This window comes from Lissotriton helveticus, chromosome 10 (genome assembly GCF_964261635.1).
Source record: "Lissotriton helveticus chromosome 10, aLisHel1.1, whole genome shotgun sequence".
Classification (NCBI taxonomy): domain Eukaryota; kingdom Metazoa; phylum Chordata; class Amphibia; order Caudata; family Salamandridae; genus Lissotriton; species Lissotriton helveticus.
The window spans coordinates 932,790,525-932,810,124 of NC_136071.1; the positions used below are offsets into that span (position 1 = coordinate 932,790,525).

The following is a 19,600-nucleotide window of genomic DNA, read 5'->3' on the forward strand; positions in this document are numbered from 1 at the left end:
CTTGTTGCCAGAGTATTGGTGTGTGTAGGCTTATGTCTTTGTTGAGGATTTTGTTTGTAGCCTGATAGTTTACAAGATGGTGCGTGAATATACGTTTGCATTATAGTGCAAAAGGTTAGGATATGAAAGTTATTTTATTAGTATGTGTAGGTTGTGTTACTTTAATGACAGGGTTAATTAATTTCCAGGATTCACACAAACCTGCCACATCAGGACAAGTGATAGGTTAGGTATGGTAGATTAGCTATGCTTGGCACAATAGGTTTGCATGTTAGGTATGGTAGGTGTGCAAGGCTCCTAAGGCTGGTGGTTATGTTTAGATATGGTAGTTAGGTATGATTTGTTATACGTGGTAATAGAAGTGTGGTAGGTAGGTAGGGAGGTAGCATAAGTATAGAATATATGTTATTTTATATACTGATAGGTAGGTAAGATATGATAGGTTTAGTATGATAGGTTAGTATGAAAGATATGTATGGTAGGTATCTATGGTAGTTTGTGTATGGTGTGGTGGATAATACAGGTTAGGTCTGATAGCTCTGATAAGCAAAGAAGCTTTTTCCCCCCTTAGAATCTTGGTTCGGAAATCCTCGTAAATTTGAATGTTGAAGGAAACACTTTGATCCTTGAGAACCTTGTTTGGTACTTCCCCACCTTAAGGACCCCTTCAACTCCACTGCGAAGTGGCTGTAGTGACATATTGGTGCATTACAGCCATGCCACAGAATTCAGCTGAACCGGCCACTTCATCGTACACTTCACCATCACAGGGTCGCCATGCACTGCCACCAGCTCCCTCAATGTCTCCTCCCACAGCGGGAACAAATGGACACAGAGGCAATGTGTGGACGCCCTCAACACCCAGCCTGACCCCGCAACCAACCTGGAACAAGCCGTTCAGAACTTCACCACCTTGATCATCAACGCCGCCGACCCAGTCACCCCCATTAAACAAGCCAGCTGGTACACACCAGAACTCAGGGCAATGAAACGTGGCTGCAAACAACTGGAAAAAGATGGCTCACCAGCAGAGACACCACAGACAGAGCCCCCTTCAAGTCAACCCTCAAAAAAATATCACCACTAAGTCAAAGATGTGAAAAAAGAAGCTCTAGCAAATTGCATCAAAGCAAGCACCAACCACATAAAGGAACTCCTCAGCATTGTCAGAGAGTTCTCCTGCCCTACGACCACAGAGAACACAATCCCTCCATCGCAGGAACTCTGTGAGGCTCTAGCAGACCAATTTTCAAAACAAGATATCCACCATCTACAAGAATTTTGAGCACCAACCCACTGCCCTCTACATTCTCGTCACCCCCAATGGAAGCCTTTTACGATCAGGTACTCACTGCATGGGAACAGCTCACCATTTCAACACCATAGACATCATGAACTCCGTTCACTCAGGAGCATGCAGGGACCCCTGCCTCACCATCTCTTCAACCTCAGAAGCAAGTATATTAGCCGCCAACATACTTTCATCCTCAACAGCATCCATCACCTCAGCCACCTTTCCCGACACTTGGAAACACACAGAAGTTCACCAAACGACTGGAGAGAAACAACCTGCTTGACACCTCCTAATCCGAATTCTGTGCTAACCACAGCAGCAAGACTGCCCCGATTGCTGCCACAGACAACATCTGCACCCTACTCCACAGGGGAGAATCAGCTGTCCTGATCCTCCTTGACCTCTCTGCAGCGTGCGACACAGTATCCCACCACAAACTTATCAAGAGACACCACACATCGGGATCTAGGGATCTAGGGAGACACCATCAAATGGATCACATCATTCCTCACGGGACGAAGTTGGAGATTCTGCCTAACTCTATTCACCTCAGAACCCAAAAGCACCATCTGCAGCATCCCTCAAGGTTCATCCCTCAGCCCCAACCTCTTCAACACCTACATGACCCCTCTAGCCAACAACATCAGAACCCACGACCTCAACATCATATCCTATGTCGACGACACCCAACCCATCCGTTCACTCTCATTAGACCCCTCCACAAAGACCACCAACTTCCACAGCTCCATGTAGAACATCGACGACTGGATGAAGACCAACTGTCTGAAGCTCAACACTGACAAGACCGAAGTGCTGATCTCTGGCAACAACACCTCTCCTTGGAACAACATCTGGTGGCTCACCAAACTTGGACCCACTACCACAGCGACAGACCATGCTCGCAACCTCAGCATCATCCTGACAGCAAACTCACTGTGAAGCAACAGATCCTAGCAGTTTCTTCTGCCTGCTTTCACTCGCTTCCCATGCTCCAAATGGCTCCACATCGGCACAAGGAAAACCATCACTCAAGCCCTAGTCACCAGCTGGAATACAGCAGTGCACTGTATGCAGAAACCAACACCGAACTCGTGAAGAGACTACAGATGATACAGAGCTCAGCGGCCAGACTCATCTTCAACCTGCCCAAATGGATGCACATCACCCCACACCTCACACCTCCACAGGCTCCCCTGCCAGGAAAGATGCCAATTCAAGATATTGACACCCATCTACAAAGTCCTCCATGGCCAAGGACCAGCATACATAAACCACCGCCTGAACTTCCACCAACCATCCAGAAAGCATTGCTCCGCCTCCCTCGTCCAGACACCGCGTATCTGCCAAAGCCACAGCAGAGTCGTTCCTTCTCTTCCCTTGCAGCCAAGTCTTGGAACGGCCTTCCCCTCCAGCTCGAGACATCACCCTCGCTGGTGGATTTCAGGAAGAGTCTCAAGACTGCTTTTTGACTGAGCTCTGCAACCCAGCGCCTGGATACCCTCACAGGTGACAAGTAGCACCTTACAAATACAGATGATTGATTCATAAATCACATGAATAAAATTAATACATTAAATACATTTGGTGTATGTAATATTAAAAAATCCAGTCATGCAGGAGAAGAAAACAAATGATCTATTAATAAAATAGTGCTTATGTGCTTTTCCTTAATAATTTTTAAATGGTCCTTTTGCTGAACAAACTTCATTAGAAGAGTCAAGTTGTACCCTCAAAGACAAGTGTTATGAAAATAAATCAAATAAACTTTTATTCAGCATCATGCCATAAAAGCCACAGTTCATTCATGAAATTTACAGCGAAACGGATCAAATATATCAAACTTTCCAATTTAAAAGTAAAATCTCTGTCTTATAAATGTTATGTTAGTATGTATTTGTAGAGCGCACGTTCACCCTGGGGTTTCTTGGCGCTGTGTACCGCTGGGGAACCCGTCCTGGCTTTCCCTGTGAGATGGTCCCTATTGGGCATCCCCAAGGTGAAGCCAGGCATCCCCGGCAGCGAGGGGGCCGTTGTGGAGATTAAGCAAGCTATTGCCCAGAGTTGCAGCGTGGGACCCATGGTTAGAGAGGCACCGAGGCGAGATTTATCGAGCCCGCTGACATTGGTCCCGTACCCTGCCGCATCGGGAATTGAACCCTGGTCCCAGGCCGACCTCTGCCGCCTCTAAACGGTGAGCCACACTTCTCCAAATGGAATAATAACCAATGGAAGAATACATAGAAGTTTATAAAAATGACTTGTGCCAAACCTATCAGAGATGAATATTATTCATACATACATTTATTCAAACAATTCTCTCTTCATAACGTTTCCTAATGGTTAAAGCTCATTTAAAAAGATGTTAAAACAGCGTAACAAATATCTAAAGTAGTAAAACTTTGCAACAGTTCTCTTTCCAAGATGGTAATTTCTGACCTTTGAGCTATGCCATACTGGGGCCAAAGAAACATTGATGGGGACCTTGATACAGAGGGCAAAACATATTAAAGTGCCAATGTCTTTGTTTTGTAATGTTATTGCATCTACATGGGGGTAAATCACAGTACCAGCAGTTTTGCACCGGGAAAGCCACCTTAAAATTTACGATATTTAACTTGAAAAAGTTTAGCGAATGCCACTGAAATGAATTTTCTACCAAGCACAAGTAAGGCTCCAAAAACCTGGTTGTTGACACCGGGCGTATTGCACAACTGTTTGTAAAGCAAGCGCGCCTTCTATTCTTATTTCCTTATATCTCTCCAGGTACTGATTTTTAATAGACTCTTTAAACTTTAAGTTGAAATCTTATGGATTTGTAAATACTTCGACCATGAAAAAAAACAGAAAATAAGTTGCTGTTGTAAATGGTGAACTTAAGAGCGTACAAAGCAAAATTATTGACAAAGGACCAGTATTTTCATTGCATATTTAAGAAAGCGTCCTAGTACATGCTTCTTTACTTCGTGTTTAAAAAAGTAGTAACTCCAACATGTTATAACACCAAAGAAAAATTAATGTGCAAGAGTGATAACTGAATAGTACTGTCTTTATGACAAGCAAACTCATCCAAACAGAAGGGGCTTCCTTAGAAAAAAATAACAAGTAATATGTCATTCCAGCAAAGTAAGCACATCAAAGGCGACATACTGGCTCTGAATTGCAAGCTGCTTGCCATGTTGCACCTACAATGTTAAAAAAAAGCTAATTGATGCCCCATCACTAAAATCTGATCGGAACATAAATGGGACAATGTAACCATCCACTGAATACCAGAACATTAATGGACAGCCCATACAAGCAATGGCAAGCCATTAAGAAAAAACATCTGAAAGGCAATAGATGAAGGGGGCTGTCCCAAAGCCAATTCTCTTTCGGTACATCTTACTGCATTATTTGAAGAACTGATGGCACGAGTATTCTTGACAATTAGATCTGTATGTAGCCAAGAAACTAAACTAGGAACATGTTACTAGACTCTCTTTGGTAAGCAAAAAATAACAGCCAGGGCAGCGCCTGATATTAGTACACAAGCCTTAATGAGTATGACCCATTTCAGGGCACATGGCCCATCTCGGAGAACCTACATCACCTTAGTACACCAGCTTTTATGCATAGAACCCATCTCAGCGAACATAACCTATCATAAGGCATCCACATCATGTTGGTATACCAATCTTGACCAACATGACTCATCTCGTGGATCCCACACCATGTTAGCACACCAACCTTAAAGAATGTGACCCATTTATACCCCTCCTTATGAACGGATCCATCTCAGGGCACCACAAACACATTAGCACAGAAATGTTTATGAACGTGACCCATCACAGAAAACTCACAAAACATTAGTCTTTACAAGTATGGCCATCTCTGACATTCGCATACGGTAGTACACCAGCCTTTATGAATATGACATCTCAGAGAACATGACGTCTCAGGACACCTCCATCAATTCACCCAACCAATATTACCCATCTCAAGGCAGCCACACATTGAAAGCCCATCAGCCTTGAAGAATGTCACCCATCTTACCCCAACATCAGGTAATGTTCCCACCCTTATAAATAAGTGTCATTAGAGAGCACATGGCCTATCTTAGGGCACCCACATAAAGTAGTACACCACTATTTACAAGTTACGCCCCACCCCGTGCACCCACCTTCTTGACACCAGCATTCACAAAAAATGACCCATGTTCAATATGGAAGAGCAAATCACTAACATCTGCTCAATCATTTATGACTATTGTTTTACAACCAGGGAGCAAATGCATAACTCATAAATAGTTGAACAGTTTCGGATGCACTATATGCTGAGCTGCAGCGCGTGGTTGCTTTCGAAATTACTTAACAACAGTAAAATCAATCCAGATCACCACATCCCCACGTTTCAACAGTATCAAACAATGCTTTAAACAGAACTTTAGAACAGTAGATAGGATGCACCTCCATGGGATCTATTCAACTGTACACTATTTTCAGCCATTAAATGATACATCACTCCACTCTAACCTTTATGGCCGCCATCCAATATGACTCACATTTAAACACTTCAAACACAACAAACTACAACAGCAATAAGCCACACATAGACGTAAACCTACGAATTAAAGTGTGTTCGTTTTTTGTGAATCAGGCCCAATGTGTTTTTTTAAAGTGGGTATATACAATGTGATTTTCTGTTTACACAGTTCTTTTTTTAAGAAGTGATAAACACAGTATAAACTTTTCTTTTTTGAAGTGAGGGTATACACAATGGAAGTTCTGAACACCCTCTACATTATTAAATTGGAGGTGTACCCAATGTAAAGCTCTGAAAACATATTTCTTAATTAACGTGCGCTATTCACAATGTTAAGTTCTAAAATCAAGTTGCTTTCTAAAGTGATGGGCATATACAAAGTACAGCTCTTAAAACGTTGTGCATAAAGACATTAGGTGCCCTCAAATTAGTGCAAATATTATTACGGCTATTCAGTCAGGACTAAGAACCGTTTCTTACTAGTTCCTCGTGTTATTGACATAAAAATTACTGAACCATAACAATGTTACTTTCATAACACCCAAACTAATATTGTTCAATAGGTACAGTGCTCTGATAAAAAAAAGTGTCCACTACCTCGTGGTACTATTTCAGTGTTTGATTATCTGGTTCAACCAAATTGTTAGTTTGGGTTCACAGAATCATTTTTTTAAAACAATGAAACAGCTGACATGTTTCGCAGTCAAGCCCACTTTCCCCAAGACGTCATTTGTTCATTTTTAAGAGATTACTGATGTGGTAAATCGATTGCTACTTTCTGCAAACGTTGCTGACATTGCCAAACAAACTTCTGTCCTGGAAAGCGACAATCTAAATAAATTCACACTATCACATATTCCTACTTGGGGGATGGCATGCCTTCAAAGCAGATCCTCAGTAAAGGTTGTTCCTACATTACAGTTTAACATCTGAGAGATGTCATATTATGTTTGTGGTATATCTCTCTCTATAACATAAATCCATAAGGTACTTTACACCTCAATCATGTGATCCAAAAATTGGCATTTAATGTGGCCCATGCACGTGGTAAAACAGTTCTACCAAGTGCTAGGTCATTTTCAAGAGAACATTGTACTTATGGAACGAGATTAGCTTGGATTTTAAGATTGTAACTATTTTATGGATCCGTAATTTCATGTGAATAAAATTAGGGTTTAGTAAAATGTTGTTTTCAGTTTTGAGTAAATAATAATATTTTCGTGAGTTGTTTGTCACATAAATAGCTACATATAGATGTTTTTGAGGCACACTAGAATGATCGCTAGTGCACATGTATGGGCATCTTCTATAGCACTGGGTCATTGCGCGTCCTGAAACACCGGAATAATTTACCCCTTAAAGCGGGACATAAGAAACAGTCAGTTTTTAACTTGAGGAACTATACTGAAGTGCAGGTACACACAATGGTATATCAGTTCTGAACAATTCTTGCTTTATTAAAATGGGGAATATACAATGCTCATCTCTGAACACATAGTACTTTATTAAAATGGGGTATACATAATATTAAGTTTTAAACCAGTGGTGCTTAAAGTGCAAGTAAGCACATGTGAAGTTCTGAACATGTTGTCATTTCTTAAAGTCTGTGTACGCACAGCATTAAATTCCATACATTGTGTGCATTGTTAAAGTGGGGTATACACAATGTCCAGTTCTGAACAAGTGGTGCTTAATTGAAAGGGGGTGTACACAATGTTAAGTTTTAACCAAGTGGGGACCTACTGAAATGGATGTATGCACGTGATGTTGTGAATATGCTGTAATTTCTTAAAGTCTGAGTGGGGACAACAATGTTAAGTTCTGTCAACATTGTGCTTTATTAAAGTGGGGTATGCACAATGTTCAGTGCTTAACAGGTGATGCTTTATTAAAAGTGGGTACACACCATTTTAAGTTCTGAAAGAGTGGTGCATTACTAAAGTGTGGGTATTCACAATGTCAAGTTTTGAACAAGTGGTGCTTTGAAAAAATATTTTCTTAAAATATGGAGGCGCACAATGCTAAGTTCTGCACCCAGCGTGCTACATAGAGAGGCACAGTGTGAAGTTCTGAGCTCACGATGCGATGCTTTAATCGTATGGCCAGTGCTCATTTCTGAACATATGGTGCTTTATTAAAATTGTCATATGCTCTATATGAAGTGTTGCTCTATTAAAGTGGAGTTGAGGTCCTCGAGGCTGCAGACTAATCAGCATTTCTTGGGCAGAATGACCGAGCCCAGTCAGGAGGAGGCCAAAATCCGGACTCTGCAATGAGATACTCGCTCGCAAGCGCCCTACGCTAGCTCAAGAACATATTTTACCAAAGGGGCCCATAGGTACTCTTGTGGGCATCCTCGTGAACCCTCCTAAAACACCCAGGGACATTTGATGGCTTTAATTCAGAAAACATAAAAATGCTAATACTGATACTCAATTTTCTGATTTCAAACGGCTTATAGTATTGAAACAATGTCACCTTGAATCATCTGTTTCATGTTAATCAAAATGTATTCAAAAGATCACATGTTTTACTCAGGTGAAGAAAATGTGATCCATTTAAAAATTTTGACAAACACCAAATTACCTTGTCTAAACAAAACACGATTTCACTACCTTGAACCAAACCAACCTCTCTTTCAAACTCAATCAACCACATCACATCCACCATTCATCCTCTGTTTCCAATCCACACACATATTCCAGCAAACCTACACCCAACACACCTTTCAGTGTTTCATATTTGTACACCACATATGAAGACAAACGGAAAACATAAAGCCAAACAAGAAAAAATTCACAAATTACAAAAATGTCCAAATTTTACATTGATTTATACACTTGTTTTCTGTTTCTACAGGGCTCAGCCTTACTGATTGGAGCCTAAACCCTACTTTGTTTTTTGGTCTTTCATACAGAGGCTTCCCCAGGAACACGGTGGTTGCTCTGCCAACCAAGATTAAGCCGCGGCGATGTTTTTAAGGGCCACAATGAATGCAGTGAAGTAGTGGCCCTCTCTGTGGGGCAGGGGTTCTCAGAGCTAAGGAGCTGCGGACGGGCAGGCAGGTAGGAGAGGGCTGGAGCGCGCGTCTGGCTGCACCCAGCAGCAGGAGGCGGGCCCAAGGCCTTGCGGTTCCTGTCACCTGGGTCTGGCTGCGCCGCTGTGCAGCCCGGCCCGACCGCATGTCCCGTTCTACATCCCGTGCGATCCCAGTGCCCAGTTACCTGCTCTGCGGGGCCCCCTTGGACCCGGGTGTTGAGGGCGCCGTGCTGGGTCTGGCTGTCGTCGGCCGTGCGGTACACCAGGCGCAGCGGGATCACATCCTCCCGGTCCGAGAACCTGTCCGGGTCCCTCCTCCGCATCCCTGCCAGCAAGGCGTCTCCTGCAGGGAGGCAAAGCCGGGCGTTAGACACCCATCAGGGGCTGTGAGAGAACCACCCGCCCCCCGCGCGAATGGGGCTACTAGGTTCAGCCTGGTCGTCGGGGGCCGCAGCGCATCTCCGCGTCTGCCCGAGCCGAGGATGCTGCTGCGCCTCCCCAGCATCCCAGCGCGTTGCCCAGGCATCCCTCTGCAAGAAACCCGCGCCGCTGGCAAGCACGGCTGCTGCAGCACCGTAAACTTACCTGCCTGGAGGTACTGGCAGCTGGAGTAAACCAAGACCCCCAAAACACACAGCATCGTGATCCCGAGGCGTTGCGTCTGCATGGCTAGCCGTGCGCGCTGCTGGCGTGCAGCATCACCGAGGGCTCCACATGCCCTCGAAAAGGCGAGATTTCACGCTCCCGTGTGCCCAGTATCTCCCCCTAAACGTGCGCCTCCTCACTGCCGCCTCTGCTGCATTGTGTTCCACTGGTTTCCATTAGGATTCCTGTGCTTTTACTGCATTGGGTAGCTGGCTGGGGCTAAGTGAATTCAAGCGCCTCCCTTCTCATCCACATGCAGAACCACATCCTAGAATACATCAATATCTAGCTCCCTGCAGAATCGCCCTACATGCCGAGAGACGGAGAGTGGAAGGCGCGTGGTGTGATGGGAAATGTAGTCGCGCAGCCACCTGCCTCAATTAGCCTATTAGCACTTTGCAATAATAATATTAAAGCGAGCATTAACAATGGCACTAGGTCTCGCATTAGGGAGAGTTAGCGCTATTGGAGTTGTAAATGACAATGTCTTTTACCCATGTGTTTTGGTTTGGAGTGGATGTATGGGGGTTGGATTGGAATTGTTGGATTGGAATTGTTAGTGGTGGAATTGTGTGGTGTGGAATGGGTTTGTGTAGTGGAATTATGTGACGGTGGATAGATGGGGTGAGAGCTGCACAGAATGGATTGGAAGACAGAGAGGTGAATGAACTCCAGACAGAGGAGCATACAGTGTGTGTGAGAGAAAGAAAGGGAGAGCAGGCAACGGACGCATAAAGAGGGAGCGCTTGTGTATGCAGAAGACACCCCAAGTATAGGAGAAGAGAGTGGGATTGAGGGACAGAAACCTTGAAAAGGCACAGGAAAGAAAATGTGCTCAAAGACCTGAAGTCAAACTCATGAGAGCGGTGAGAAGAGTGCGTGACAGAGGGAGGTAGAGGAGTGAGAGCAGTGGCGGCTCGCTGGGGCAGTGTTGTGGGGTGGTGAGGCGGTGCGGGGGGAATTGCAGGGGGGGTATTGAAGTCCAACATACGATGGACAGGAGTAAGGTAAGTAATTAAATTAATAAAACTATTTAACGTGCGCTCGCTGTATCGCCAACTCGGCGGTGCAGCGAGCGCAAGGTAAATCGTTTTATTGATTTAATTACGTACCTTACTCCTCTCCGTCATTTGTCGGACTCCACTCCACCCTGCCCCCCCCCCGCCTCTCACGCCCCACAGCACTCCTTCGGCGAGCCGCCACTGAGTGAGAGAGAATACGAGATAGCAAGAGAAGGATTGGCTTCTCTTCTCAAAGAAACCTTATTAACTTCAAAGTAAGGCAGGTGTTCTGAGAGGCAATGAACACTCACCAGCTGACGGTGGGGCACAGACGAAGGGCACCAGACTGGAGAAAAAATATGGAAAGGGGTAGAAAAATAAGATACGGATAAGGAAAGGCGTGGAGGACAGCCGCGGCCTGTGGAGGGAGTTCAGTGGGGCAGGGAGGCGGTGCGGGGGAGGGGCAGGGTGGGGGGTGGTAAACAACGGAATATGGATAATTGCAAGTAAGTAAACAATTTAATAAATAAAACGAATTTCGTAGCGCGTGCTGCATCGCATTTTGCACGGGCCGTGGCTGGTGGAGGACAAAAAATATAGCACTAGTGAGTAGAGATCACAGAATAAAAAATTAACAAGGCTATCACATGGCAAGAGTTGTGAGGCATGCCATGAGTGTTTGGTGGCGGGTTTTGGTCAGTGTTATAGTATAGTGAGAACAAAGCTGTTGAACTCAGAGCTGTAACACAGCATCTCGGCCAAGCCTCGGTGCTCCTGCGTTCAGTACAGGTGTCAGCTGCTGCTGAGCACAACTAGGAGAAGCTCAGCATGCTGGTCTCTCCCAAGCAGCAACAGAAAGGGGCATTTTCTGGGGGATGGGTGGGTTTTATCAGTGACGAAAAGGAAGACCTACAAGAAGGATTTGGCAAGACAGTGACGCAACATACAGCAAACCGAGGATGTGCAGGAAGCAGCAACTATGGAAAACAAGTGAGCCCAGCAATGAAGAGTAACAAAAAGGGACAGTTCAAGAAGTTGTGAAGGCCAGCACATCCTGTGGACTGTTTGCTGATCTGCACCTCCAGGGTAAGAGTGTGAGAGTCAAGAAGAAGGTTCAAGATCTATCACACTTGCCAACGGATAAACTCATGCAAGAGGTTAGTGCTAATATCACTGAGATCACTGCAAAATCCCTAGCATCTTGCCCAGAATTTAATGGTGGTAACGAATCGTGCTTCGCCTCCGTCACGTGTGAATCCCTCATCCCGAGAGACCACACACAAAGACTTTGCTGAGCTCTTGGTGTGCTGTGGAAGAAAGGAACTAGAGGACCCTTCAGCACATGTCCTGTCAGACACCTCTTTTGAACACAGTTCTGTGCAGCTATTACCGGATCAAAGCACAAGACAACAAATTGAGTCTACATATGAAGAGGACATGCCGAAGGCTAACAAAAAGACCTTGTCCCGGTCAGGCAATAACAAGGAGCACATAGGGAATTTCCACAAAATTATTCATGATTAACCTAGGAGCTACCCCTCCATCAAAATAAATCAGGAGGAAGATGACATGTTTGAGGGCTATACGATGCACCCAAACTTCAGGCCAGAGGAGAAAAGCAGGAGCCTGGCTAGAATGAAAAGCGCAAGATCTGATCAAGATTCACTTACCAATATACTGGGCTGATTTGATTAAAGAGCTATTTAACGCAGAGCAGAAATGTCTGTGGGAAATTGGGAATTCGTGTGACCTCATTCTCCTACCTTGCAGCAGCCTGTTCGAGGCATGTAGATAAAAGTAGTGCTATTGTTGTCAAGGTCTTTCTCATGTGCTGCTGCACGTGAATCACTTTTCCATGAGACGTTCGACTAGCTGTGGGCGTTCATGGGCTCCATATTGGCATGTGCGTTCAGAAGCAATGGTAGTGTAAACATTATTACTGTAATCTGACTGAGCAAAATTCACAGCCGTCACGTGGAGTAATGTCTGCAGACCATCCACCTCCTTTCCCCAAAGGCCAGTGATGATGGAAAAGAGATGTGGGAGCCAGTGGCAGCAGACAATGAGGCGTTGAGCCTCATTGCTGATATAACCAGTGCAAAAGACACACAAATGGTGAACAAAATGCAGAAAAATATTCACCACCAGTCAAGAGATCTGGGTTAAATCGATCATTCTTTTTCTCACCATGCCACCCCCAGTTTAGACCCAGCCATATGCAAATCAATCTTTACCCTGCTCCTCATAGGGAACAGTTCAGCCCGGATTGTTAAGCCAGGTATTCCCTCCATCAGAAACTAGCATCCTAGGACCGGTTTAGTGGTATTACCCAGCGCACTTACGGTGAAAAAGCAAAAGAAACACAAACGATAAAAGGAATGTGGAACAAATCAAACATTCACCCCCATTCAAAAGATCTGGGTTTAAATCAATTGTTCTTTTGCTCACCATGTCACCCCAGTTTAGACCCAGCGATCTGCAAATCAGTCTTTACCCTGCTCCTTATGGGAACAGTCCAGCCCGAACTGCCAATCCAGATCTCTTCATCAGTCTGATAAGCTATCTGAGAGGAAGTTAGACCTAAAGAGGAGGGGTTGCTAGCCTGACTCCACGGACGAAGGGCGTGAATGAAGTGACTCGACAGCAGCAAGAACTCAATCTGCCGCCCCATTGGTGCTTACAGCAGAAGGGTCAAGAACCACACCAAGGGGAGATTTACTAAGATTTTATGCTGTGATTGCCTCACAAAAGATCCGCAAATCGGCGAAATTTTTTTCTCTCCGATTTACTATGTTAAAGTAACACGAAGCTGCCTCTTTGCAATACTTAGCGCCAAGGGGGCATACCCTGGGTGGTGCATGGGCATTCCCATTCAACCACCCAAGGTTTCTGACTCTAAACCCTATTTACTAAATAAAGTAGACAGGGTTTAGCATCCGAAAACTGCACCCTTTTGAAGTGGGCGCAAGGAATGAGAAATGCTTTAATTTGTCCTTCCTTTTCCGCATTTGTACATGTGCTGCACTTTACAGCACACATACAAAGAGGGAAAGGGGTTAAAGTTAGTCTAAGCATGGTATTTTGTACTGGAAGGCTATCTTTCCAGTGCAAAACCTATGTTACGCTCACAGAGACACCCTTGTACCATGGCACAAAGATGTCTCTGTGGCGCAAGGCAGCTGATTTAAGCACCAGCACTAGGCAAAGGGAAGCAGAGTGCCATATTTCTGTAAATATGGTGCTTTACTCTTCTCTCCTTTTCACGCAGCACAGCACAGCATTTGCTGAAATGAGTGGTAATGAATCAGTGGTAAATCTGGCCCCTAGAAAAGAAATGGTTAGCGTGCGGTTTCAGACAGCAGATACCCCAGCTATACAGTGGCAGCAAAACTAAACTACTGAAAGCTAAGGAATCACAACTTATGAACTGTCCTGTGTTGTGCAAGACTCGCATAAACGGTACTGCCACATACACACCGAAAACATACTTACAGAGCTTGACACATATTAACAGCAGTGGAATAACGAAACTAGTAGGGGACCCAACCGCAAAGTGCATGGACCCCCCTCCCCCCATGCTCCAGACTCAGTGAGACACTCTAAGGCCCATCTGTGCACAGTGCTGGAGGGGGCCCCTGGAGCTCGGGGGACCCCTGCACCACGGGGGCTATTGTTACACCACTGATTAACAGACCTTGATTTAGAACTACCAGCAGTCTTGCATTACAAACCAAGTTTTCCCTTCTCATCTCCCAGTTTTAAGGGTTTTATCTGAACGAACACCAAGATATTGTGAAGTGCTTGTGTGAGATCAGTACACTAGCCACTTAAAGAAGCAAGGCTTTCAGCTCAGCCAGTGTTCTTCAAAAAATCCCAAAACAAAAAGTTCAACAGACCCCTTTCCTGGGTAAGATTACCGCTCACGCAACAATTTGTGTCCACTAAAAAAGCAGGATTACATTTTAAGTTGTTTAGACGCTTATACTGCACACCTGATTCTTCTGCTATGTTTGACAAGAATGGGCAAGAGATGGAGAGAGCATAGGAGAGGCGGGGCTTGGGTTCATAGGAGTGCCAATGTCTGTCCTGTTCAACGCTCTGCTGAACCAATTGGCTTCCCAAATAGAAAATCCTAGACCAGGCCTGGTGATAAACTTGAGGCATGGTTTCACTCTGGTGTGGAAACTGACGTAGAATGAGAACTACTGGGGAGTTAAACCTGAGAATTGTGATACAGGAGATGTGTGTAATAATGCCAATAAGACTGAGTGGCATAATATGACTTAACCTGTCATACTACTCAATTCATTAAGATATTTTAATATACTGTGTGTTTTTTAGCTAAATAAATCTGGCTACATGCGGGCTGGAAAGCGTGGGGTGAGCAGACCTGTGGTGTGTGAGACCGGCAGCGAGGAAGCGGGCTGCACAGCAGCTGCGCAGGTCGGCGTCTAGCAATGCATCTGAGTTGCAGGGCAGGGCTTCACTTTGCTTCAACATGGAGAGACTACAGGAACGTCCGCAGCTAAAATATATTTAAACAGGGGGCTTCACTAGATCAGCTGCTAGTTGTACAGAGACATATGGCCTGGTACTTACCGAAGCCGCCTTTTCTACTGGAACCACCAATCTAAGGGGATGGCTGCCCCCTCCCTCCCCTTAGTCAAAATCATTAAGACCACACCAAGTTTGGATTGGGGGGGTGTGACCTTATTTATTACAAATTAAAAAACATTTGTTACTCACATTTATGTACAATGATTACGCAGAAAGTACAGATCCATTGTTAGACAAACGCTGCAATGTGGCTAACCTCAACAACATTCTAAAACACAAGACACTCTTACCCTAAATCTAACAATGCATATATTCACTTTCTGTGTGTCCCCTCTAGAGCCTACAGCAAGGTCAATGACTGGCAGCACCCAGATCCCAGTAAACGACAAAATTACTCCACCGGAGTACAAGGCTGCGCAAGGGGTACAGCTTATTGGACGGAGACTTTCCCCCGGGCCCCCCCTTCGCCCTGAGCCTTAAACTCCATCACGGGGGCTGCAGACTTCTGCATACTGGCGCCCTGATGCACCTGCGCATGCGGGGGTGGCCACAGGCCCACTGGGAAGAATGACTCCCCCGGCCCCCGCACCCCAACAGCCTACTTACCAGCAGTCACTGCCCCTGGAGTTACATGGAGCTGACTGCTAAGGACCGAAGACTATGCTTACCAATCATGACCTTACCGCCACAGGCTAGCGTAGTTGCTCGACTATCTGGCCTCCCCCTCAGCCTACTAGGAACGTCATGTCCTGCGTCCCATACTCTTCACCCAAGTTAAAACGTCTTCCATAAAGGCCCGATTTCCTCTGTATGAGAGGTCAACCCCATCCTGCAGAAAAACTGATCCCCCCTGATGTACCTATGTCATATTGACCTCAATTTAGTGGTCCTGAATAGCTTATCAAACTTGTTGTTGATCCGCTTTACCACACTGACTCCCCCTTCTCCACTAAAACCTAGGGATTATGTGAGACCAGGCAATTATAGACTCGGGGCACCTCTTTGCCAACCACCCTACCTCGGTGAGCAGGTCCTCCACTAGCCCCCACCGCCCCAGTCGGGCCAAATAGTTATCCCCTAGGTGCAGGATCCAGATCGCAGGTGGTCCCTTACTTTCCTTTAAAGCGCGGTTCACCAGCTCCCTGAATTGCCCCACGCACAAGCCGCCCTGTCCAAAAAATACCATCTGTGTTCTCAATGGATGGGCCCTGGCCTCGTAGGCCCCTGAAAAGAAAGTTTTCAAACGGCAGACATATGAATGCCCCAAAACTCAAATTTCTTGATGTTCCTGGGGCCAAGAGTGAACTTGAGCCATCACCTTTGCTGTTTGTTCGTAGCTTGTTGTCTGTCATTCCTCTGGTTGGCACAGTGGCCTTCTCTTATCTTGGTTGAGGACCAATGCAGGCTTCTTCCCTGAGTCACAGGATGAAGAAACTGCAAGTAACATGGAGAATAGAAACATAGATAAATGCATAGCCACACCGGTAGGCTAAAATGTACCAAACTGCACATAGCACTCTGTAATAGTGAACTAATATCATCTCCTCTCTGAGTCACAGGGTGAAGGAAATCACAGTTGGCATGCAAACAACCAGCAACACAAGCTAAAGTATGTGCAGCCGTACATATCTCTTATAACAGTTAGAGGACCACCTACCGATCCTCTTGTCTTGCTCGTCCCTCAGCCCTCTGGCTACTGCCTCATTGGCTGCCTCTATCCTGAAAGAGTGGGTCCCAAAGTTAGCCGCATCCAGCCCGGCGTCTTGAATGGCCAGAACCATGACTCTTTTTAACTGAAATATAGTGAGGGTTACCCCATCCCTATGTATCAAAAGAGGCCCTCCTGTGACTCGCGCCCGTTGTACTATAAAGGCCTCTAGACTTTCAACGGGGGAGCATGCATGATTACCTGCCCTTTGTAATACTATGCTCTCCCCCCTGCCTTCCTGATCAGTCTTGGACTTATGTATGGAGATCAGCACAGAGCCATTGCCTAAGTTTACATGTCCTACCTGTAGGCCACCCCGCCAATCCCTTTTGTTCTTTGGCACTAGTTCTCCTACCCTAAATAAGCCATAAAATGCGAGGCAGAATGCTGCTTGAAACAACGCCACCTCGCCTGCGGATACACAAACCAGCGACCACCATTAGACTAGCTAATTTTTCAAGTCCGACAGGTCTCCTGACATCTGGCTGTCCCCCCTGCAAGCGTTTCCAGCCTTTCAAAGCCTGGCACACAACAAAGGTCTTTGTGGGATCCCCCCTGCCTCTTACTTTGGCAAAAAACTTATATTGCTGTGATATGCCGCCTATCCCCTGCTACCATGCGCCCCTGTTCCATCATAAAAGCAAGATACGCCACCACTGACTCAGGGTCGTGCCACTTGTGTTCCCACTTTTCCCCCAAAAAATGAGACAAAGACCCAAACGCCCCTTTGTAAGAGCTCCTGTTCTGTGCGCTAGGCTAGCTGCCACGAGGTCCGATAATTGGGGGCACCAAGCTGCCAAAGCTGTTCTGGGAAATGTGTTGGGTGTACCGCTGCATCTGGGATGTGTGACCTGAATGCCTGCATTTTAAAACGAGACAATGCATCAGCTGCATGATTCAATATACCTGGCATGTGTTTGGATTTAAAAAGGAAATTCAGTTTCATACATTTTAAAACAATTTCTTTTAACAAACGCAGTATCATACCGCACTTAGCAGCTTAGCTGTTAATGCATTCCACCACCGCCATGTTGTCTGACCTGAATACTTCAGACCGGTCCCTCAGCCGCTCAGCCCATACAGACAATGCCACCAGGATTGGGAAGAGCTCTAGGAAGCTTATGTTACCCATGAGCCCAGAGTCTCTCCACCAACCCGGCCACCGCTGTGCCACCCACTCGCATCCCAGAATGGGCCCGAAACCTTCGCTACCTGATGCATCGGTCATCAGGTCCAATTCCGGACTGGACCTGGATGAGCTAGACCACACCACTCTACCATTGAAATCGCGCAGGAATGACTTGCAAATGAGTATGTCCTGTCTGACCTCTCCGGATAGCCTGGTGTGATGATGCTTCTATCTGAGGCCATGGCATGCGCAATGGTGCGGGAAAATGGGCGTGCCATTGGGATTATGCGTAGTGCAAAATTCAACTGTCTTACTACCTGCTGTAACTGATGCAATGTAACCTTTTCTTTGCTTAGGCAGTGCTGTAACGCTCCCCTGAAATCCTTAACCTTCTCAGCTGGTAACCTAGACACCCCATTAACAGAATCTAGCTCAATCCCTAGGAATTCAATTGTTGTGCTTGGACCCACTGTCTTACCGGGTGTCAATGGCACACCAAACTCTTGCATGAGGGCACAGAACTTTGATAATGCTGCCCTGCATTCCCCTGAGCCTTGTGCGCCCAAGAAAAGAAAATCATCGAGGTAATGTAGCACCTACTAGTGGCCCATGCCCCTCCTGAAAGCCCACTCTAGAGAAGAGCTACGTTTCTCAAAATAGGCACAGGATACTGAGGAACCCATTGGCATACATTTGTCCACGTAGTACTTTCCTTGGAATTGGAAACCCAGCAGGTGGAAATCTAAAGGATGCACAGGGAGCACTCTGAAAGTGGACCCAATGTCAGATTTTGCCAATAAAGTCCCTTGACCTGAGCATATCTACTGTCTGGTCAAAAGAAGCATATTTTACACTACACAATGCGTCTGAAATTGCATCGTTCACAGAATTACCCCTTGGTGCTGAAAGATTGTGGATTAGTCTGAATTTGCCTTGCACCTTCTTCGTAACTACCCCCACAGGTGAGCATACAAAATCATCCATTGGGACGTCCTCAAAAGGGCCTGCCACTGTACCCAGATTTACTTCTTTCAGAGTTTTTGCTGCTGCTATGCTTTCATTGGACCTAACAGAGAGCTGGTTCCTGCAGTGTGCCACCCCATTGTAGCCCTGCACCGGTATCCTGAAACCTTTTATAAACCCTTCTCTGATCATCCTAGCAGCTTCAGCGCAGTAGTACATGTCTAACCAGGGGATCATGGCGCGGACGTTAACCGGGGAAATAGTATTTTCTAGGACTGCCTCCTCATTCCTGCTTCTTGACCCCTTTCTCTCTGGATGTTTTGAAACACCTGGACTCAGGGTGGGACGCGTTACCAGAGAAATCACAGGAATGCTTGAACCTACATGTACCTGGTGCTCTACTGTAGGTTCTCTTGTTGTAATCAAAACAGACACCCTTTCTACCCATGCCCCCTGATTTTCCTGTGAACCCCCCGGCGTTTCCGGCGGGCCTGTTCTAAAGGGCTGAAACCACCCGCTGTCTTGTGTCTGCCCCCGCATGTTGTCTGATGGGCCTTGGACTAAATGTTTCAAATTAATAAACATATCGGTCTGGTTCCAACCTCATAATGGGTCCTGCACCTTTGCCCTTCTAAAATCCTTATCATATTCTTTCCACCAATCGCCCCCTTTTGTTGCATGCACAACGGTGATCCTATTCTGGTAAATGCCATCTTGGACCCAACCTCTGGGAAATGCTCCAA

General features: G+C 45.8%; 1 protein-coding gene across 2 annotated transcripts in view; it reads right to left on the reverse strand.

The window, feature by feature from the left end:
* Window positions 1–19,600, reverse strand: part of ADAM22 (ADAM metallopeptidase domain 22) — a 1,243,161-nt gene that overhangs the window by 1,221,314 nt on the left and 2,247 nt on the right. Inside the window, exons 2-3 of one of the 2 annotated variants that reach the window (XM_078663588.1) lie at window positions 16,376–16,491; window positions 9,040–9,197 (exon numbers count right to left, since the gene is read on the reverse strand). In XM_078663588.1, coding sequence (XP_078519714.1) covers window positions 9,040–9,197; window positions 16,376–16,409 — 192 coding nt within the window. In that variant the 5' untranslated portion in view covers window positions 16,410–16,491. Of the gene's footprint in view, window positions 1–9,039; window positions 9,198–9,439; window positions 9,595–16,375; window positions 16,492–19,600 lie in introns of those variants that run through there. The other variant, XM_078663589.1, reaches the window with a different exon arrangement.